General features: G+C 36.2%; 1 protein-coding gene across 4 annotated transcripts in view; it reads left to right on the top strand.

Annotated features, from left to right (window-relative positions):
- camk2d1 (calcium/calmodulin-dependent protein kinase (CaM kinase) II delta 1) overlaps window positions 1–23864 on the top strand; it is a 112428-nt gene extending 88564 nt beyond the window's left edge. For 2 of the 4 annotated variants that reach the window (XM_062994058.1, XM_062994057.1), the window contains exons 11-18: window positions 142–225; window positions 961–1003; window positions 3577–3611; window positions 13790–13838; window positions 19578–19653; window positions 19749–19843; window positions 20939–21170; window positions 22187–23864. In XM_062994058.1, coding sequence (XP_062850128.1) covers window positions 142–225; window positions 961–1003; window positions 3577–3611; window positions 13790–13838; window positions 19578–19653; window positions 19749–19843; window positions 20939–21170; window positions 22187–22190 — 618 coding nt within the window. In that variant the 3' untranslated portion in view covers window positions 22191–23864. Of the gene's footprint in view, window positions 1–141; window positions 226–960; window positions 1004–3576; window positions 3612–9190; window positions 9251–11558; window positions 11604–13789; window positions 13839–19577; window positions 19654–19748; window positions 19844–20938; window positions 21175–22186 lie in introns of those variants that run through there. The other 2 variants (XM_062994059.1, XM_062994060.1) reach the window with 2 other exon arrangements.
- Window positions 23865–24690: the final 826 nt, after the last annotated feature.

Raw genomic sequence — 24690 nt, 5'->3', positions numbered from 1 at the left:
TTGCTGAAGTATGTAGGTTGTTTCAGTCATTTCAACACATATATAGTTATTATGTCTGCCTACATACTCTATTTTTAACTGTATATGAAAACGGATTCCCTAAAAATAGTCATGTTTTAACTAATGTCTCTGTTTCTATAGCAACGCTCTACAGTGGCCTCTATGATGCACAGACAGGAGACTGTGGAATGCCTGAAGAAGTTTAATGCCAGGAGAAAGCTTAAGGTGAGACATACGCATACATACAAACAGTGGGTGGTAGCCTCAAAGTCCTACTGTACAGGTCTTTTAAGCAGTTAAATGTTATAAAAACACATTGAACTACCCAGCAAAAGCTATTGGCCTTATTCTCTTAAATCCAAGACCTATAAATATTTATGAACATGCCACTTGAAAGTGTGCCAATGTTTATTGGCTAGCAACTTTTACTGTGCTATTTAACATGCTGATGTGTATGTGTGTATATTTATTTTTCGGTAGTAAGACTAGGTAGAAAATTGTGTATAGAACAGGTTGCATTGGTCACAGGTGAAATGAGTGGGTTTAATTACCTTTTTCTGTTGCCTCACAGCAATCCTGCGTTCAATTTTTTAATTGAAACACAATAACCTGTGCTGTCATGAATGTCTGGCTTCTATTAAATAAAATGTTGAGAATTTTATGATGCCAACCCATGAAAACCATTAAATCATGAAATGCTATTTAACATCAGTTCAGGTCAACTTTATTAACCAGACTGCTTCTTCGTATTAATAATACCAGACATTTTTACTGTTACCATAACATTGCTGGCATACACTCTTTGTTGGGGCTTAAGTTTTGTACATCAGCAAAAGAAATCATCGGAAATCTGTAAAACTTTGGCCCCTCAGATTTAATCATTGTCCTTAATGTTACCATTTAAAATTAACTCGGTTTAAACTCTGGTCTCACTCTCCTGTTATCTAATCCTTCTTTCAGGGAGCCATCCTGACCACCATGCTGGCCACAAAGACCTTCTCAAGTAAGACTTAGAACTGTTTTTTTTTTTCCTTCTTATACATATTTTATACATTAAATGCCTAAACCCTGATTGCAAGACTTGCTGGTAAACTAACATGCTGCACAAAATGTTTATTGTCGTGAAATGAGCTATTAATGTAACGTAATGTACACAATATGCGTGTTATAGTGCAGGTAATGGAGGAATGAGCACCTAATGTACTGTATGTTAATGTAATTAATTACAATACAATAATTACAATATTATTTATATAGAATAAATATTTATATAGTATATAGTTTTTGCATCAGTTTAAAGTGAAAGGACTGTACTGGTTACTAAAACTGATGTGCAAATATGTTTCATTTCTTATCGGTTAATAATGTACAGAAAAGTGTATATGTGCTACTTGACATAGTACCCTTGTAACTTCAGTGTAAAGCATGAAAATCATTAAGCAAACACCAAACAAATTACTTGTGGTTAGTAGACATTGCATAAACTGAACTAGAAATATAGAAAACAAATACAAGAAGTTACATTTCCACCTTTGGCCACCCAAGCTTTAATTTCACAGTTTATGTTGTGCTGTAACTTTGATACTCCCTTATCAAAGTGTAACCTAAATATTGGTATAGTTTTCCTCAGAGTAAAATAAATTAGTCATAGTCTCCAGACTGCAGACACTCCAAATCATCCTACATTGTATTCAAATAAAAACGTTGGCTATACTGTTTGCAAAAACAAACTAAAAAGATGCAGAATAATGTAGAAGATAGAAAATAATTAAGATGAGTTGTCAATTTGACATTACAGTGGTACTTTGTAACTAGACATACCCTAAACTAGAAATCGTTAAAACTTGATGCCCTTTGTTGAGAAATGTATACCTTTAAACTCGACTTTTACCTGAAACTCGAAGTGTGTGTGACTGTCGCTTTATTCACACAGTCCGTTTTACTACAAATAAATGAGCATAAAAAAATCCAGAAAAAGTTTAAAATTTGATAATGCTTTGCTATCATTGCAAAATAAAAGCACACAGTAAACAGCAGCACTGACCCAGATCAACCAGACAGCAGCATAAAATCATAACCGCTGCTTACCTGAGCTTCTCTTCTTCAAATTGAGACAAAATCTATACCCGTGTGTTGTTCCATTAGGGATAAAATCCACTTGTTTTTCTTCTTGGCGGCCAGAATACATAAATCCACATCCAGCTGTGTTTGTCCACCTAACTAACGAAAACTGTCTTAATTATACATTTTAATTATAAATTATTAAGTCGGATAATTTGTTCTCTCTGCTTTTGCGGTAAAAAGCTGAAACTGGTAATTTGCTATCTAAGCTGTCACTTATACCTCTACAACCAGTAAAGAGAGAATTTCTCATTGCCAGCTCACCCAAATGACACACATTGCCTGAACCACGACTGAATCTCTGGGTCACATGCGCACTGATCCATGGAGTTGTTTACACACGACACCATAATGAAATAGAGTGAGCAAAACGAATGAATCTTTACCATAGATAAGAGCGCAGCTCCCTGATTTGATTCAAGAATAAATTGTATATATTGTATATAAATTGTAATACTGTATATGCAGTTCCATGGGACCATGGAATGAATAAACAGGTTTCCCATACATTCTTATGGAAAAAATACCTTGATAGTCAATGTCTTTTCAACTCTACGCCACTCCCAGAACCAATTGATGTTGAGTTTCAAGGTACCACTGTATACAAAAATGCAATAAAACAATCTGTGATTTGTTTATTCTTTTTAACCTTTACTTGTCAAAAGTACAAAAAAACTTGGGATGTGGAGTGGTGACAATGGAGATGACAATGCAGGACATGATCATATTGTTAGTAAGCAATAAAAACGTCTGTCATCAACCACCCAGATATTAATATTATATAAGGGGTTACAGTACAAAAAACAACACAACATTATTCAAAGATGTGGCAACAAAAACTTCAGATGGGTTATTCTTTACCATTTTCTTACCAGACAGGAAGGAGGGTTTTTTTGCATCATTTGGGTCCACCTGTTCCCTGGTAAATGGTCACTGCAAATATACGTTCATTTTTACATTTAAGTCATGCTTTTACCCAAAGCACCTTGCAATTTTGACTAAATGCAATCCAAGCAGTGGAGGGTTTAGGGTCTTGTTTAAGGGATTTAGGGCTTAAAGGTTACTAGTCTAGTACCTTGCATACACACAGCAGTTGCAGTGCTAAGTGGTTGTGTGTGGTGGGTGTATTGGTTTTAAGTGTGATTGTTGCACTAGCTGCTTGACCCTATGTCTTGCATGAAACTCAGATTTCTGCAGATAATTGCATGCTAGCTTGAGTAATTATAGTTACATTACATAAATTACACTGTCATTCTAAAGCTAATTTTCTCTCTTTACGGAGTTTTTGTCTCTCCACTGTCACCACCTCCTACACATGTGGGTGAGAGAAGTACACTAATAATGGCCCCTCTGCTATACATGTGTGCTAGTGTGTGCACAATATGAAGCCATGCATGTGTCACTGATGAACAGTAATGATGCAGATCAGTCATTACTTTGTTTTCTTTCACTCAGGCAAGAATCCTTACAAGAAGCCTGATGGTGTTAAGGTACGTTTAGTGTTTATTTATATTAGCCACTTACTTTATATCTCTACAATATGTTTTATCCTAGGTGTGTAAGCCTTTTACATATGGAGCACCCTTTCTATCATCTGGGGCAATCTGATTATCATGTTTGAAGAACACACACACAAGTCTTAGGTCACTATTAGATATGTTGTTTTAGCAGTGATATTATGACCATATGTAATTATTTCTCAGTTTCAGTATTAAAATACAACCAGAAGACCAGAAATGTGGTTGCAATATAAACATGAAGGAAAAGAAATCAGAAAAAAAACAGTTTCTGTAGGCTAAAGTGACAGGTATTTAGTGAGACACCCCTTATAATTGAGCAATAGCAGGAGCTGTCTTAAACCTAAATAAAATGAAACCTTAATTAATGTCATTGTTAATACCTGTAATTGTACTATTATTTTATGTCAAAATGACTGCTGTGAAAAAGAGCTATTACACTGCGTTTGTGCATGACATGCCTGAGCATTATACACACATATTATTCAAGTCTATTTCATTGGAAACTAGTTAATATGCATAAGACCAACTTTCAGTAACATTTTTTTATTAAAAATGCCAAAGATCTCAGAGTCTGACAGACATAAAATAGGTCTTTTTGGACAGATAGCAGCCAAGAAACCACTTTAATAGAAAGGGAACAGGGTGAAAAGGCTAAGACGCTAATGCTCACAAAGATTGGAACGAATATCAGCAAAAAAGAGTTTTATGGAGTAACAAATCCAAGTTTTACATTTTTGAGGTTTTACAATCATCATTATTATGTGAGAAGTTGGAGAGAGATGGATGAGTGTTTGCAGTCTTTAATGAAACATGGTGGAGGGTCTTGATAATGATCCCAAACTAATGTAGCAAAATCATTTCCTTCGGGATAAATAAAGTCTGTCTGTCTGTCTGTCTGTCTGTCTGTCTGTCTGTCTGTCTATCTATCTCTACCTACCTACCTATTTATCTACCTACCTACCTGCCTGCCTGTCTGTCCGTCCGTCCGTCCGTCCACCTATCTATCTATCTATCTATCTATCTATCTATCTATCTATCTATCTATCTATCTATCTATCTATCTATCTATCTATCTATCTATCTATCTATCTATCTTCTATCTATCTATCTATCTATCTACCTACCAACTATCTATCTATCTATCTATCTATCTATCTATCTATCTATCTATCTATCTATCTATCTATCTATCTATCTACCTATTTATCTATCTACCTACCTATTAGGGCTGGGCAATATATTGAGATTTTATAAAATATTGATATATTTTCATACGCGATATAAGATAAGACAATATCGCATATATCGATATAGATGTTGCATTCCAGTTAGATCCGACAGTTCGTCTTTCTTTTCTCCCAGTTTGTCTCTGCACATGTTCACCTGCCCCGCCTCTCTCCCTCACTGAACACAACTCGCCCTGCCCCACCACCAATCCTTTCTGCCCTCAGAACACATTTCTGTAAGTAAAACTCCCATGATAACATGGAGACGGTGGAGGAGCTGGTTAGTAAAAAGAATAATAATGGCTGTTATTTGGAGATGGTTCGGATTCAAAGTATCAGATGAGCAGCAGAATAATATCTATCTATCTATCTATCTATCTATCTATCTATCTATCTATCTATCTATCTATCTATCTATCTATCTATCTATCTATCTATCTATCTATCTATCTATCTATCTATCTATCTAAATCATATTTGTAGAGCTGATAAAACACTGACAGTTAATGACTGGCCTCCAGACCTGAATATTATAGATGCCGTATGGGAACACCTGCAGAGAGAAAGAAATAAAAGCCTTAATTTAAAGAAGAACTCTGGGAAGTGCTGAAAAAAAGCCTGGTATAATATAACAGAAGATTATTTCGAAAAACTTGATTATTTAGAGAATACCTCCAAAACTGTTCAAGATGTGCTTAGTGGCAAAGGGAGGTCATACTGAAGCCATTTAGTTTTGAAAATGGTGGGCTTTTGTACATTATTTACACTCAAACAGAAAATACAGGAAATAAGAGACCAAAAAAATGTATATGGATGGTAATTAAAACTTTGCTAAAACAATAAAGCTAGTGGTGGCCTTAGACTTGGCATATACTTTCCTTTATATAATTCATTTATTACACCTGTTAGCAATTGTTATCTTCTGATGTTTATATCTTCTGAGTTTGAGTCTTGCCTCTGCTATCAATTGGTTGAGCGGCTACACACAGACTAACAATTAGGCATGGGTCTGTAGGAGTGGGACAGTGGCTAAAACAATGCCTGTGCTGTTGAGATGTCTGTACAGGGGGGTGGCTGATCACGGATGGTAGAGTGTGGCTCTCCTCAAATGATAATGCGCTCTGTAAGACCTCACCTCTGGCAGGTGGGGGTGGCGGTAGCAGCAAGAGGGAGATAAATTCCAATTGGCCATGACTAGATAAGGGCGCAACAAGGGGAAAAATCTTAATTATCAAAGAAACAAGTGGAGACTGTTTCAGACACTTGGGCAAAAGGTTTACCATTACTGCATAAAATTAAGACATTTGTTTGTTTATATGGTATATATTTATTTGTTGACCTGTATTGAATGTCCAAATGTACAACAGTGAAAATACAGATATGATGTGCAGATATCTGTATCACCCTGATCTGCATGCACCAGTTAATACAGTCAGTTTTTGTTTTTTGAAAGTATTTTCTTGCCTATTTGTATGTTTGTTTACAGCAGAAAAGTTTTGTATTATAATGAAAACCTCACGGCTTGAAATTTTTTTGTTAAGTGTCTTGCACTTGGAATCTGTCCTAATTAGCCTAATTGTTAATCATTCTATTTATGAAGATAAAAAACGTCTGGTTTAGGAGCAGTCTGTGGATATAATTAGTTGATTGCAAGATGTGTTTTCTTTTTTTAACATCCAGAAAAGGAAATCTAATTCTGCAGAGTTTCCAGTGGTAAGAGGTTTAGGTTCGACATTTGTTTATAATGTAATTCCCCTAGAGCAGATTCCATAGAGAAGTAGATTTATCATGAAAGTTCATTCAGCTATATTGCTTCAGAGGGTAGTTTAGTGGAAACCTTTTAGACTGGTGATTAAATGGATACATTCCTGTAAAATTTCAATCAGTGCAGTGGATCTCCCAAACTATCCTTGGTTTTTTTCTTTTGGGTTTTTTAAGCAGGAGGTCATGCTAAAACAGCTATGGAATGCCTGTTTGCAAAAGTAGTGCCAACTAAGTGTACTTTAAACTGCTGTCTTTATCTTACTTTTCATTATTTCATTAGTAAGTGCATATCTTACTAAGTGCAGATTTATATTGGGGTATTTTTTTCTGATTTGTAGACAAAATATGTAAACACGATTTTCTTTTTAAATGACCAGAGGTGGGCAGCAGTGCTTTCGACAATTACATTATGTATCTTTAAGCCGTAGATCCACAGCAAACCAGCTGAAGTGTAAATAGATGGAATGCATTTACCCAAATAAGTTTTTTTTTATTTTTATATATATATATATATATATATATATATATATATATATATATATATATATATATATATATATATATATATATATATATATATATACGTATATATTGCTTTTTGACGAGTGCAATGTGGATCAGCACTGTGTACGGAGAGACACACCCTGACAGCACTCTTTTCCTGTCTCTGTTCAGGCACCATCAATCAGCCAGCAGAGGTCGTAATTGCATTAGTTATGAGAGAGACTCTATCCGGCATAATGTCCCACCCCTATCTGAACAACAGGCCAATCGTTGTTCATGTGGCTGCTCAGCCCAGCCGGCAGGGGATCTCGATGTATTCGAGATCCCAGCTCTGGTGTTTGGCGTGTGTTTTACCGCTGCGCCACCTGAGCGGCTACCCAAAAGAGTTTTGATTGTGTGGATGTTTTACTAAAAGATGTTTGTAATCTGAAAATATATTGTATATAGTATAATAATAGTTGTAGCCTAGCAGTTATGGTAATGGACTAGTAATCAGGAGGTCACTGGTTAAAGCCCCACCACTGCCAGTTTGCCACTGTTGGGCCCTTGAGCAAGGCCCTTAACCCTCAATTTGCTTAGACTGTATTCTGTCACAGTGCTGTAGGTAGCTTTGGATAAAAGCGTCTGCTAAATGCCAAATGTATATTTATCCAGCTTTCTTGGACTGTATTTTATTTCTCTTGCAGAATCTTAAAATCTTTACTTCATAGTTTTATTTGGACAATCTCTCGAAAGTTAATTTTCCTTGACCTGCAACATTTCTTATTCAAAAAAATTGGATCTAACCAGGCCTTTACAAAGGTAGTTAATAGGGTGTGTAGTTACCTACAAATTCAGCTATTACTTCTTAATGTGTAGTACTTTCCTGCTGCTCTATCAACCTCGGCAAAACATATTATATTCAAATATTGCTACATATTGGTGTATTTATATACTGTATGTTGCAATATTATAACTGTAATGTTCTATAACTACACTCATGATCCAGTGCCACGTGTCATGCAAACATCTGGTATTTTGAAAAATGAGACCTAATAAAAGTGGTCACTCCATGTTGATTCATAGCTGGTGTAGTAAAATATACACTGATCAGCCATAACATTAAAACCACCTCCTTGTTTCTACACTCACTGTCCATTTTATCGGCTTCACTTACCATGTAGGAGCACTTTTACAATTCTAGTTCTACAACAACTGACTGTAGTCCATCTGTTTCTCTGCATACTTTGTTAGCGTCCTGTGACCACTGATGAAGGTCTAGAAAATGACCAACTCAAACGATGAGCGATCGTCTCTGACTTTACATGTACAAGGTGGACCAACTAGGTAGGAGTGTCTAATAGAGTGGACAATGAGTGGACATGGTATTTAAAAACCATGTCAGTGTCACTGCAGTGCTGAGAATGACCCACACCCAAATAATACCTACTCTGTGGGGGTCCTGGGAGAGTCCTGACCATTGAAGAACAGGGTGAAAGCAGGCTAAAAGTATGTAGAGAAACAGATGTACTACAGTCAGTAATTGTAGAACTACAAAGTGCTTCGATATGGTAAGTGGAGCTGATAAAATGGACAGTGAGTGTAGGAGGTGGTTTTAATGTTATGGCTGATCAGTGTATTTAACAAATCCAGTTATTTTTTTCCACCTAAATGAGTTCTTCCATTAGGAGATCTATTAGCTTTTTTCTTGGTTTACAAAAATATCTGTGTTATTTCTTTTCATTCCTTCCCCCCTTCAACTCACAATTTATGCCTAATTAAACAAAAATCCTGTGTGTGAATCAAAACATGTGGTGCTTTTGCTAAACTAAACATTGAACTTTAACTGGCTGTACCTTATGATAAACTATTGTCATCCATTTAGTAATTTTCACCTAAATTTGCTTATTTTGCTTTCAAACTGCAATAATTAGCCCATCACATTTCCAGATGTTGCAGGCTGCTTGTAGTACAATAGCACCACATGTTTTACGTTTTCAGAAGACATCAAACCATTTCCTGTTCTCTCATTGGACAGCTGTGCGTGTCTTGTTTCTGTCCATTCCCCACTTATAGATCAACAACAAAGTCAACGTAGCCAACAGCCCCAAAGAGCCAGTTCACTCTCCTGCTCTGGTATTCTGTGTCTGTAATTTCTCATCAGTGTTGTTCTGCTTTTGTTTATCATCCTTTTGTGTAATAATCTGTGGCACAGGGTGGGGGCCCTTAAATTACCAACAATGACATAGCCCTTTTTGACTAGGAGTCCAAGAGGATTGATATTTCTGAGTACCCTCTCAGGGTTTTTATCTTATTAGCACTCCTCCTCAGGTACAGTCACCTGCATAATTAATGATATTATAAAGGAATGGTGGCTGCATGTGTTTAAAAAGTAGCAAAGCTAGTCCTTATTCTTCCTAGTGATTGGGCTCCTTTAAGAGCTTTGAAAAATGTGTGTAGATATTTAAACTGTTTTTCAGGTTGCATATTTTAATAAATAAAAGAGAGGTCAGTATTCACTTGTTCTTACTATTGCAAATAATGTGAAGGCATCTGTAGAGAAGAATAAAACCTTGTTACCAGTAGAGCCACTTTAAAGTGTTATCTCTCTTAATTTAAAGATTAAATAAAATAGCTCTGATCGTACTCAACAGGGTATATTGCCAGCTCGCTTAATTATTAATAATCAATGCCTGTGTCAGTTTTAATTAGTTGCCAGAATTATTACCCATTATTTTGTGAGGTCTATCAGTAGGGAAAAGTCTGTTCACAGACCAGATACAAACAAGCATTTATTACTAGTCAGGGATCAAATCAGAGTGAGGCTCACAGCTGAAAAAAAAGACTACAAAATTTGGACCAAGAAAGTATTTTCTTGTTTTTTTAAATTATAATAGACAATATAAAATAACTTTTATAGAATTACAAAAATCACTTAACAAGTCATATTTTGGTATAATAGCAGCTTTGCAGAAACACCTGTTATGCTTTTCCAACATACTCAGTAACTTCCAACATCTGCTGAGCGCTTGTTGGCTTTTTGTTTTACTCAGTTAGATGAAATAAATCTATTATAATTATGTGAGTCCAAACTTGTCCAAACTCCAAAAAAATGCATTTGTCAGACTAGTTTAATGGAGAAAATAAAACTAGTCACACTCTTGAGGGCTGACCTCTATTTTAATTTAGTAAAAAAAAAAAAAAAAAAGTGAATTCTTCCTGGTTTCTTTGCACAAATTATTACACTTAAAGATGTCACTGCTGTGTGTCAAGTGTGGATTAAAGAGTAGCTCAGGTTCCTGTAGAACATGAGCAGCTTTATGGTAACGTCTTTTTTTTTTTTACTCACCTGCATGTTTTGTTTGCTTTTCTTTAAAACAGTTCGTGATTGTGGTGTGAATGTAGCTTTTCACTGTGCAGCACTTGTCACTGGACAACCACACACAAAAACTTAACAATACACATTTTGCATGCTTTATGAAAGACAATCTGCTAAGCAGTTATATTAGCCGTACAGTTCTTTGCAAGGTTTCTATAAATACTATTTCTCAGTGTGATTGTATGTTATGTAGGGCTAATTTACAATTCTTGATAAAGTTTCTGTTATTTAAATTGTGATTTAAAAGTGCATGTGTAACAATGTTATAGTTGCATGTAGTTTTAGAATAAAAAGCATTCATGCAGACTTATAGCAGCATTGCCTTTGTCTTACACTTTACAAGAAGTCTGCGTCTGAACACACCCCAGACAGGACGCCAATCCATCACAGGCTCTCGGCCATCCACCCCCTTCCAGACATAGCCAATCATGTCTGTATGTACAGTAGATGGCCAATAGGGATTGGAACTGGATCCCAGCAGTTGAGAGCTAGTGCAATTTACTGCTAGGTTACCTGAGCAGACTTACACACATTAGTATTTTTTATGCTTTATGTAATTTCATACAAACATTTAAACTGTAAAGTTGCTGGTAATGTAACAGAATTACTTTGCACTGCAGAACACACACAGCTGTTTGACAACCTAACAAAATTTGACATTGACATAATGCTTACATTTACAATGAATTATTAAAATATTCATCTTTTGGTCTATAGGTGGGTAAGAATGTTAGTATGTTAATGTTTGAAGTAGTGGTTTGTAGGTTTACCTTTGACCTAATTTAAGTGAATTATACCCACAACCTATACCTACTCTTGTCATTCTTCTTTTTCTAAAGATCGTCAAGCATATTTGAATTTGGCTAATATACCAACCAGTCTTTCAAGTCTCTGCATAATGTACAATTTTAACTCTAAATCTGGTAAACATTTTCCTTAAGCAATGCTTGATGACCTTTATACTTTTAAAATCTTTACCATGTACTAGAATAAAATTCAAACCGCTGTTTTCTTGCTCCATCTCCACCTGACTTTCTATCTTTCCCCTATGCACTCATTGATCAGGAGCCTCAAACTACTGTTATCCACAATCCAACTGATGGAAACAAGGTATTATGTATATAAATGGGTATGCTTGGTTCAGGTTTGCTCCAGTGTAAATTTTACATAATGCAACTAAGTGTGTCTGTGTTGACTCTTGTGCAAACTACACAATGCTACAGGATAGAATTGCATGACTTATTGAAAAGGAGTAGTATCCATTATTATGTTGAAAGTGCTTTGCATGATTTTTTTCTTTGTGAAAGTAGTGTTTTGTATAATTATGTTGAGTGTTATTTTGTAGAGGCAAAGCTGGAACTTTTCATTACTTTACCTGCATGCTTGTTTGCTTATCTTTGCACCTTATTTTTCAGCATGGGAGTGTAATTTGACTTGCATCAAGACAAATGCTAAAACCTTTCAAAAACCTAATAGCTGTACAAATTGCATTGTTTAAATACAGTGTATCACAAAAGTGAGTACACCCCTCACATTTCTGCAAATATTTTATTATATCTTTTCATGGGACAACACTATAGACATGAAACTTGGATATAAGTTAGAGTAGTCAGTGTACAGCTTGTATAGCAGTGTAGATTTACTGTCTTCTGAAAATAACTCAACACACAGCCATTAATGTCTAAATAGCTGGCAACATAAGTGAGTACACCCCACAGTGAACATGTCCAAATTGTGCCCAAAGTGTCAATATTTTGTGTGACCACCATTATTATCCAGCACTGCCTTAACCCTCCTGGGCATGAAATTCACCAGAGCTGCACAGGTTGCTACTGGAATCCTCTTCCACTCCTCCATGATGACATCACGGAGCTGGTGGATGTTAGACACCTTGAACTCCTCCACCTTCCACTTGAGGATGCGCCACAGGTGCTCAATTGGGTTTAGTCCATCACCTTTACCTTCAGCTTCCTCAGCAAGGCAGTTGTCATCTTGGAGGTTGTGTTTGGGGTCGTTATCCTGTTGGAAAACTGCCATGAGGCCCAGTTTTCTAAGGGAGGGGATCATGCTCTGTTTCAGAATGTCACAGTACATGTTGGAATTCATGTTTCCCTCAATGAACTGCAGCTCCTCAGTGCCAGCAACACTCATGCAGCCCAAGACCATGATGCTACCACCACCATGCTTGACTGTAGGCAAGATACAGTTGTCTTGGTACTTCTCACCAGGGCGCCGCCACACATGCTGGACACCATCTGAGCCAAACAAGTTTATCTTGGTCTCGTCAGACCACAGGGCATTCCAGTAATCCATGTTCTTGGACTGCTTGTCTTCAACAAACTGTTTGCGGGCTTTCTTGTGCGTCAGCTTCCTTCTGGGATGATGACCATGCAGACCGAGTTGATGCAGTGTGTGGCGTATGGTCTGAGCACTGACAGGCTGACCTCCCACGTCTTCAACCTCTGCAGCAATGTTGGCAGCACTCATGTGTCTATTTTTTAAAGCCAACCTCTGGATATGACGCCGAACACGTGGACTCAACTTCTTTGGTCGACCCTGGCGAAGCCTGTTCCGAGTGGAACCTGTCCTGGAAAACCGCTGTATGACCTTGGCCACCATGCTGTAGCTCAGTTTCAGGGTGTTAGCAATCTTCTTATAGCCCAGGCCATCTTTGTGGAGAGCAACAATTCTATTTCTCATTGTACCCAAAACACCAAATTTAACAGCCCTGCTCCCCATTTACACCTGGGACCTTGACACATGACACCAGGGAGGGACAACGATACATTTGGGCACAATTTGGACATGTTCACTGTGGGGTGTACTCACTTATGTTGCCAGCTATTTAGACATTAATGGCTGTGTGTTGAGTTATTTTCAGGAGACAGTAAATCTACACTGCTATACAAGTTGTACACTGACTACTCTAAGTTATATCCAAGTTTCATGTCTATAGTGTTGTCCCATGAAAAGATATAATGAAATATTTGCAGAAATGTGAGGGGTGTACTCACTTTTGTGATACACTGTACATTTATTTATACATAAAGTAGTATATCATAGTACATGCAATTTAATGCCTCACTGAATATTATTCTAAGACTCCTTTCTCATGACAAGAAGACAAATGGCATTGAGGACAATAAAGTCTGTTTGGAGCTTCTGTTTTTATCGTGCCTTTCTTTGTATGTTTTAATATGGGTGCTTGTATCATATTTCGTGTGTTGAATGCATATCCACAGTATGTTCTGATGGTAATGGCTTAACTAATTTAAATGTTTCTGCCCCATTTTCAGGAATCATCAGAGAGTGCCAACACCACTATTGAAGACGAGGATGTGAAAGGTACTGCAGTAAAATTAGTGTTGCATGAAAAAAGTTAATCTAATTTGCCAAAATTACATGGATTGTTATGAAAGGTGGATTCACAACCAGACTAGGCAAACACCCAGTGCAAAGTTACTTTCAAATATTTACTATAACTTTTTCACATTATTGCCTTTTACATTGAGCAAGACTTTACTTTCATGGGGGATCAATAGTTAAAAAAAAATATTTACAAACTACTGTACAACAGTGACACATGGGAAATGAAAGTAAACTTCTTATACAGAGCTTAAACTGAATGATTCTGCCATTTCTAAAATACAGCTGGCATAACTTGGAGCTAATCGGCTACTAGAAATATTTGACTATAATTCATCTTTCATTTACTCTGTCTGGTGAGCATGGTGGTGGCATAAGGCCGAGAAGGTCAGCCTAGATTTTTTCTGGTTACTAAATCCTTTTTGGGAATCCATAATAATACCCAAGCCAGCTTATGTAATGAATATCGAAACATGGGCTTGAGTGTACTTTATTGAACAGTTGGCAATAAACACAGTCAGTCTGTGTATTCACAAATTCAAGTTAAGACTGTACACATGCACAAATTGAAAAATAGGTAAATAAAACTTTGTGTAATTGCTCATTTGAATACCTGCAAAAGATAATGGTGAAAAAAAAGATAATAGTAAATATGGATGAAAGATGCAGCTATTCTTTTTTGTGCAATAATTCAAAGTATTTAGCACTGAGCATTTTATTACTTTCACCAGGGGTAAGTTTACAGTTACTCTTTACAATAGCAATAACACTTACATCACCACTGTTAACTACATGCAATATTTTTTTACTTAACGTGTATTTTATGTCTGTCTACGATGTCTAGTATCTGTCTTGTTTTACATGTATAAGCTCTTGTTATATTTGCACGTTGAAGTTTGAGAAATGCAATCTCGTTCAGCTGTGCACTCCTTGCTGTATAGTCTGAATGACAAAGTTAACTTTGACTTTAAAAAAAATTTAAAACAGGATAAATTTACATCAGTCGTCACTCCCCAAACAGTTGTTGTTACAAAAAAAAGTTGAAGTAACAGTGGTAAACACGTTCCTGTTTCAACTTGTTTGGAATGAGTAGCAGGCTTTAACTTGAAATTAGCTCATATTTACAAAAAAGGATGCCTTCTGTAAAGCAAAACGTTAAACATCATGTTCTGCACTTTCTTGAAATGTATTACAATATAATTAATATTATTAGTATAATATATGTATATTATTTACATTTATTAGAGATCAGAGAGAATTTACAAATTGCCAGTCTTAGTTTTTATTAGCATTTCAAATAATGTCCCAGCATTCTTAATAAGTGTTTGTGATTAATAGGCAAAAATGTGATGTCATGTCCTGCATTAGATTTTGTTCAGCAGAGAAATCACATTGCTTTGATGCACATTATTAAATGCTTGGCTGTTGGTGACGGGTTGACATCACAAGATTAGCTATCATGTAAATACATCTGTATTTCAGTGGTTGTTTACATTTGTGATGCAAATGAAGAACACATGAGAATTCCAATAATACACCAAAATGATATAACATTATTTGTGTTGTTGTGAGGCTATTGATAAAGTTTTTTAATCATTTTTTAATCATTTATGCACAAATAATGTTTATGCACAATTGGTTTAATATTGAATGGGTGTTATCCTGGAATAACAGCTTAATTTGAAAAGATTCTAACAGATTGGCCAATACTTTAGTACTGTTAGTACTTAAGACACTATGGTTTAGTTCATTTCTTATTTACATTCATCCTTGTCATTTTGTAAGTATTTCTTTTATCAGGCCTGTCCCTTGTATGTCAGCTGTCTATAGCAGACTGTCACTGTGTGACAATGATGCATGAATACCAGACATACCTAATGAAGTGGCCAACAGCATACCACTGATGGCCTTTGCCAGCCAGCCTATTAAGGAGATTTATGGTTTACTAGTGTTTATTAGTATTTCATTATTCTATGTGCAGACCTTATTTTATTCAGTTTTATATCATTGGAATATGTCATTGCAATCATAATATGAAATCACATTCCAGCAGTATCTGGATTTCTGTTAGGCTTAGTTTTTATCTGGTCATTAATGAAGTGTCTGTTTATCATGCTGCCCAACAAACTATTTATTGATGGCTAATGCCAAACTGGTTTGCCCCAGGTCTTAAAAATATTACTTCCAACACACACATTAAATAACTTAATTTGGAAAACCTCAGAAATACAGCCAAATGTTATCAGCGTAGTTAAGATCTGCTGATTTTGGCACTGTTTGGTTAAGAGTTACTGAGAAGAAGAAATATGCTCTTACTGAAAGAATGAGCAAAATGTCACTTGTAGGTAGTTGTCTTCTTTTTTGTGAATGGTTTGGTATTCTGGTCCATATTCATGAAAAGTAATGGTGTGTTGTATAGTAAGTGCCAAGAAAGTGAAAAGAACAAAAAAGCCCTCATAAAATACAATACACTACAGTATATTGCCAAAAGTATTCACTCGTCTGCCTTCACACGCATATGAACTTGAGTGACATCCCATTCTTAATCCATAGGGTTTAATATGATGTCGGCCCACCCTTTGCAGCTATAACAGCTTCAACTCTTCTGGGAAGGCTTTCCACAAGGTTTAGGTTTAGGTTTAATTTTTGACCATTGTTCCAGAAGCACATTTGTGAGGTTAGACACTGATGTTGGACTAGAAGGCCTGGCTCACAGTCTCCGCTCCAATTCATCCCAAAGGTGTTCTATCGGGTTGAGGTCAGAACTCTGTGCAGGCTAGTCAAGTTCTTCCACACCAAACTTGCTCATCCATGTCTTTATGGACCTTGCTTTGTGCACTGGTGCGCAGTCATGGTGGAACAAGAAGGGGCCATCCCCAAACTGTTCCCACAAAGTTGGGAGCATGAAATTGTCCAAAATCTCTTGGTATGCTAAAGCAGTGGCTGAGTTTCTGTCGTGAGTAGTGAGGAAATTTCCAGTGAGTCCAGTGAGGAAATTTCACGACTGGACTTGTTGCACAGGTGGCATCCTATCACGGTACCATGCTGGAATTCACTGAGCTCCTGAGAGCGACACATTCTTTCACAAATGTTTGTTGAAGCAGTCTGCATGCCTAGGTGCTTGGTTTTATACACCTGTGGCCATGGAAGTGATTGGAACACCTGAATTCAATGATTTGGATGGATGAGTGAATACTTTTGGCAATATAGTGTATCCTGACATTTGCTTATATAGTGTATTGAACAGGTTGACTTTATACAGACTTCAGGACTTTAACAATGACAAACTGACTTGCTGTGAAAATACCATTATATTACATTACCATTGCCATGGTAAAAGCTATTAAGCCTTTAATTTCATCCCATTCTACTACCAGTGTTTGTCTATTAACACGGATGTATGACTGAATTAGCTAAACCAAGCTGAAAAAGGGGTCCTAAAACACTTTGGCCACATAGTGTATGCAGATATTGTAACCTATAAACTTAGTCATTGTAGAAAACTAATTATGCAAGGTCACTCCAAAGTGACATCTTTTTTTCATGTTTTTCCTTTTCTGTATCATTTTCCTTTTTCAATGTTCAGCAATACATGGGCTTATTGGATATATTTATCATTAAATTCCACTCATTTAATTCCTGTTCTTTTTTTTGTCCTTTTCCTTTTTTCCTCCCTTCACCCTTGTTTCACGAACAAATGTATGCAAATATATCCACTCACCCATACACCTTTCACTACTACTCCTTACCTTCCCCTCCTCTGTAAACTCCCTAATTGCCATGCTTGTTCCTCTCACACCCTACTAGAACGCCAACGGCCAATTCATACTAAAATCTACCAATGCAGACACTCTTCTTCCTCCCTCTCCTCCTCCTCTTCTTTATCTTCCTTCTCATTCTGGTGGTTCTCTAGTGAATGGCCAGCAGCTGAGGTGTGCTGTACTTACACCCTCAAACTGCTCCTGGTTCTTAATTTGTTTGTCCTCCTAGCCAGTTTTATTCTGTTTTTCTGTGTGAACGTAGCAACCAGTTGCTTTAACCCAGAACCCACTTTTAAACGGTCTCAGCCACTGCAGAGCCACATCACCATTCAGTGTAAGTGTCAGAAAGGAGACCAACATTGATTTAAATATTATTTATTAAGTATGTTGTGTCGTTCTTATTAAAGTTTGCTTACAGATACCAAAAAACGAAATATAGTGAAAAGACACTTTAACAACATATTCTTTTGTACATATAGCTAAGAATAAAAGTTAACTAAATTAACTTTACATTCGCATTTAACTTGAATCACTATTTGGTCAGTAATAACAATAATTTTGCTTAAAAGCGTAATATAAACAGTGTACTATTTGTGACGTCAGAGTTGGTGTTCTTGTATTCGTGTGTGTTGTAAGAGTGCTCTCTGGTGGTGGAAAGTGGAATTGCACTACCAGGGTTTACCTGACACTTAACTGCCCACTCAAATCTGTGGGTGCACCTTAGGGTTTTGTGTATGTACATGCCCGGTCATTAATTAGTTTATGTATTATTAGTTTAAAAAATGGCAAAAAATAGTCTTTGCACAAAGTACAATATAATACTCTTGCACAAAGTACAACAGGTGTTGCACATATTTTAAAAAGTTATTGCACTTTAGAGCCGTTTAATACCATATAGACTATTGTGATGGAGACGATTGTCTGCGCTTGGGGCGGTGCTGGTTATATAGTCTGTCAGCAGAAGTAAGAAAGGAGCTGCGGTATCTCTTCTTCAAGCAACGCAGGTGAAGAAGCCTGTCATTGAAGGAGCTGCCCAGTGCTGCCACTGTCTCATACAGTGGGTGAGAGGTGTTCTCCATTAAGGATGAAAGCTTGGTCATCATTCTTCTTTTTCCCACTGCCTCCACTGAGTCCAGGGTGCAGCCCAGGACAGAAATTATTAACTGAACATTGGCCTTTATGAAGACAGCCTTAAAGTAGAAATATTGATTTTTACTGCGAAGTTTTTACTTCAGAAAAAAATTTATTGATTGTTGACGTTCAAAACAAATAGACAATAAGTCTACAAACAGATATATCAGTCCACAAACATCTGATTTTAGAGAAATAAAAGAAAAACGTTAATTTATAATGGGAACGCTGGTCAATATTGTTTTTAATAGATTAATGAGGATTGCTTTGTCTCAAATGTCCTTTTTTTCTTTTCTGAGCATACACAATGTAAACATGATTGACCAGACATTACTGCAGTAACTTGGTAGACTAAATGGTCTAGGTTTTTCATAATTTAAATGTAAAAAATAACATGTACACCCCGTTTGAAGCTTAAGAACAATGGAACCTACAACCAGGTTTAAGTTAGTGGAGCAGCTGGCTCATGCACTTTTTAAGAACAACGTGATTCATAGAATTATTTTGTTCAAGCTCAATACTTTTGCACAGGTTGTAGGACCTATGTAGCTCTGTCATTTTAGACTTTATTTGTATTAATAATTATTATTATTATCATCACAATAATGTAAATGTAAAATTCTAAATTTTATGTAAAATGTAGTGTAAAATTCTGTTATGTAACCTGTTAATAGGTTGTTTAATGAGTGTACGTGTACATGACTTTCCTCCAATGGACTTATGTATTATTAATGCATTCCCAACTTGCACCCAGTAATTCCTGTGCTGAGTTCATTTGTTTACCTCAGAAATGTTAACAGCAAATCATGTTGTGTTTTTGCTTTAGCACGGAAACAGGAGATTATTAAAGTGACTGAGCTGCTAATTGAGGCTATCAACAATGGAGATTTGGAAGCTTATACGTGAGTGTTCATATACATATAGGTATTTTACCACTGGTGTTCTAACAGTCTATTTATATATTAATTATCACCAATTTGCTGTTTATGTCTGGCAGGAAGATCTGCGACCCTGGACTTACCTCCTTTGAACCTGAGGCATTGGGTAATCTCGTGGAGGGAACAGATTTCCATCGGTTCTACTTTGAGAACTGTAAGTCATCTACAGACTGTTTAAACGTTGACGTAAGTTATGAGTGATTGTGCAGTACCAAATATAGTTTTTAATGGGTGGAAATACATTAGTTATGAAGCCATTTTAAGGTCCACAATTACAAAATTAATCAGATTGTCTATCAAAAAACAATGCAACAAAAAATGGCATATAAATGTTAATAACTATAAGGTTAGTTTTTATTTACATAATCAGTGAAAAGGTTTAAACAGACAGGCTAATTTTATTCCACCTCCTTGGTGACAGTACAATGAAGAACCTTGAGTTCTAATGGGTGGATCAAGGTGAGCCAGATGTGGCTTGCCAAGAGTGTGTAGTACAGGTCAGGGATTAATGAGTGCTCTATGGTAGGTGTGTGTTTGTCTTTGTATGCATGCATCATTGTTTTGAATTAAATGCTGGCAGCTACAAGAAGCCAGTGAAGAGAGTGCTGCAGTGGGGTCATGTGGCAGCACTTGTGTTGGTTGAAAGCCAAGTGTGCTCCTGCATTTTTAATTAGTTTTAGGGGTCTGGTGGTGGGCATGGGAAGTAGTAGTGGTGGTGTGGGTATGCTTTAATGCCACAGGACCTACGTTACTTGCCGTTGTTGACAAAAAGATACATTCCATTTTCTACTTCTAGTTTTTAAGAGGGACGTAATCTGTCCATGAGCTGAAGCTGAGATCTAATTGGGTTATGCATTAGGACATTGATCCAAAATGCTTTGTATTGCTACGTCTACCCAGCTTAGGCATCTGTTTGTATTTTTTAATGAACTGGATTAATATAGTCGATCTCTACACAACGTTGAGGGGACAAGCTTACTCCCTTCTCTTGGTAATGGTGCCAGTGTTGCATTGCAAAATAATAGGCAAAACTTACAGGATCAATGTGACTTTACTTCTCCACCCCTTCTACTAAATCATTTCGCAGACACATTAGAAAGCTTTAGTAATGCCATTTCCAGCTCTCTAGCCAATGAAATCATTTACTTCCTTTGACATCTAACAATAAAGAGCTAAACAATGCCAAATAAACAATGCTTGATGGTGACCCCATGGTGATTTACTATTTAAAACCATTACCATTTTTCAGCTTTGTCAAAAAGCCAAAGACGTACTGTCCACACCATTCTACTGAATCCTCACGTTCACCTGCTAGGAGAGGAAGCTGCATGCATAGCCTACATCAGGCTCACTCAGTACATCGATACCAACAACATGCCTCGTACCATGCAGTCAGAGGAGACAAGGGTCTGGCATCGCCGTGACGGAAAGTGGCAGAACATTCACTTCCACCGCTCTGGCTCACCAACTGTGCCAACCAAGTGAGTTATGTGTGTGTTTTGACTAGGTTTATGTTGTTATTATAACTCACAGTGTATAATAATTGTTTTAAAAATTATTAATTGTTTACGTGAGGTCAGTCTTTACCGTCCCACCTTTAGGTGCCCTTACCTAATGACTATGTTATTGGTAAATGTTAAAAGCTGGCCAGCCACTAACATGTCTTTATTTTGGCCAATAATCAAATCAGACTGATTCAATCAAACTCCAAAACAACATGATCAGTTTAGAATTTTGATGTTTTATTTAAATATTTACATGATTTATTAATGTAGTGGTCAAAGTTTAATGTAGTGTAATTGTTATCCCACTGAAGGCATTGCTTTTGTTATATGTAGTGCAAAATTGGGAAACCCAATATAATCTTTGACCTTGCAGATAAAAAGAAAAGTAATACACACCCAAATGTACATCAATACATTCCTAAAAATCAGATAAAATATTTACTCTGTTTATTCATTTACACTGATGGATCAAAAACCACAGAGCAATCCCCAGGTGGGGCGGTCCGGGTCCTTTCTGTGTGGAGCTTGCATGTTCTCCCCGTGTCTGCGTGGGTTTCCTCCGGGTGCTCCGGTTTTCTCCCACAGTCCAAAGACGTGCAAGTGAGGTGAATTGGAGATACTAAATTGTCCTGTGTTTAATATAACCTTGTGAACTGATTAATTTTGTGAAATGAGTAACTACCGTTCCATACCATTCCATAAGTGTAAAACATGACATTAAAATCCTAATAAACAAACAAACTTCTGATTTAAATAGAAATGTATTTGTACTATAAGACTACAGATATTATTCTAGATAGTATTAGATAGTATTTATCTTAATTTAGCTCAGAAATGTCAGTATGTTTAGCTTCTGTACCACACTAGATTAAACAGTAAAATGTTCAAATCATAACACCCCTAGTTGTGAATAAATGTCTGCCATCTAATGATAACATTCATGCCCAAGTTAACAATATGTATGTAACATGCATTTTATTTTATTATTACAGTTAATAAGGCCTCTTGAGAGCAGAGCTGCTTAATCAAAGGGACTTCACGTTCGATCCTGCCAACTAAGTGTCTGTCATATTCAAATCCCACCTTTCATGACTTCTCTACCCTATCAGTCTTGTTTACATATCATCACTGCTGGACTAGCTGACCTGCAGGTGGAGAATCAATCTAATTTTGTATTAGAATGTGTGCGCGTGTGTGTGCTTAACACACTTTTTCATACATTTATGTCAAAAACGTATGTATGCTTTTATCTTTTTTTAATGTTTCGATTTTATAGTAAAAATAGGGAGTCCTTTTTGTCTATCTTTGGGTGTGTGGGTTGATAAAGAAAACGTTTGAAATGTTTGATCACGATACACAAATGGACATCGTCACTGGATCATAAGATTAGTTATAGAAATATACTTGATGCACTGTATCTGTCTGTCATCTGAACAATCTGGTTAATATCATATCTCAGTTAACTTCAGTTCTGTTTCGCACTGCTTTACTGTTTTAAGTGCAATACAGCAAAACTATCAGAATCAAGAATCCAGCTCGCTTTCGTTTCGGTGATGTTTTTGTGAAGTTATGTGAAGTGCTATTAGAGTATTGACAGTTTATCGTGATCTTATTTTGAAAGCGTAGTTCAGTTTTGGTGGCTAGGAACTAGTTGGGTGTATAGTTAAGTCATTTATTCTGTCTGTTTGCCAACACCTTATCACGTGAACACAGTAGGAGAAACGGAAATCCTTGTAATTAAGAATGTAACAACAATGAACTAAAACCATGAACGTAACAGGGAAATCAAATCACTTTATTTTCACTTTAATTCTTTATTGCTTATTGTAAGAATTTATTGATTTTGTTTGTATTTTTATATTGTTTACTATCACTTAATGGTATATTCACAGATGTGTTTTTTCTTTATAATCGACTCCTATCTTGCTTGATTACCTTTAGCTTTGTTGTCATGTAGTGCATGAAGACATCTTTTATCAGGACAGCATCATGTAGACTTTTTATGGCCCCTTCTGTAGAATCAGGTAGAATTAAAGCTTTTATGCTTTTTAATTGTCTTAAATAAATCCTGTTAAATTCTGTTTGGTAAATATACAGTAAAATGTTATTTTAGAAATGATCATCGTCAAAGCCAGTAATTGCCGTTGTGTGAAACGTTAATAAGGAAAAACAATTTACAGATTAATAAGTTCATTTGCAGCCTAGTTGGTATTAATTGTTTTATCTAAATAAAGCTTTGAAACTTCTAAGCTTTGCTTAATTAAGATGTGCATGCTTCTACAGAAACAAGAAAATTCCTAAAATCATATTGAGAACATTATGCTTCCATTACTGACAAACTATTTCAGGTTGTTAATATTCAATGTCCAGTATGGCATAAAAATCTGACTTTTTTTCAGCTTTCAGCTTTCCAAGCCATTTCCCTCATGGGCTTTTACTGCTTTAACTTTAAGTATAAATACAAAGGCACAAACTCGTACACTAAAGAAAAAATCCTACAGTACAATATATACACAAGGAAATGTGAAAATAATCCTTGATTTCTTTACACTTTATGTTAATTTTAAGACTGTACCTTTGGAAAAAAAAATGTTTGTATATTGTGTATTGTGTGTGCGTGTTTCAATATTACCACCACACAACTTTAATTAAATATTCCTACCTATTTGCAATTAATGCTGTGTGTCTGTGTGCATTTGTCATTTTGTTTAATTTAGCTCATGGACACACACACACACCTTTCCTTAACATTTTTTGATATGCAGTGTGATTTATTGTCTCCTAAACACAGAGATGGGGACACGAGTCTGAGTTGCACGTAATGCCAGTTCACACTACACAACTTTCCAAGTCATCAGGTCGCGGTGCTGGATTTTTTTGACGCTCATTAATTTGAAGTAAAACGGACATCATAAATGTGATTGTGAGATTCTGCTGGTTTGTTCAATATAAATGTTGTCAATTTGAATACAAATACGGCCTGTAATAATACAAAATATAAACACTAATTAGTCAGAATTTATCAGAACTACAATGTTTTGTTTTTAAGATAATATAAGGTAAAATACGGGCGGTGGCCTGCCATTGTACTTTAAGTTTACATTATATTATATCGTATATTGCCACTTCTCAAAAGCATATCGAGGTATGACTTTTTCAGCCATATCGCCCAGCCCTACTTCAGACTCGACTCGGACTCGTTTCAAATGACTCGGACTCGACTCGTGACTCGCAAAAAGTGAGTTGTAAACAACAAAAGTGAGCATGTGTTAACATTAGTTACGTGTGACATATATATATACAATGTATCACAAAAGTGAGTACACCCCTCACATTTCTGCAAATATTTTATTATATCTTTTCATGGGACAACACTATAGACATGAAACTTGGATATAACTTAGAGTAGTCAGTGTACAACTTGTATAGCAGTGTAGATTTACTGTCTTCTGAAAATAACTCAACACACAGCCATTAATGTCTAAATAGCTGCAAC

This window comes from Trichomycterus rosablanca, chromosome 4 (genome assembly GCF_030014385.1).
Source record: "Trichomycterus rosablanca isolate fTriRos1 chromosome 4, fTriRos1.hap1, whole genome shotgun sequence".
Lineage (NCBI taxonomy): Eukaryota > Metazoa > Chordata > Actinopteri > Siluriformes > Trichomycteridae > Trichomycterus > Trichomycterus rosablanca.
The sequence above is the reverse complement of the archived record's forward strand: the minus strand, read 5'-3'. Positions and strand labels throughout refer to the sequence as shown.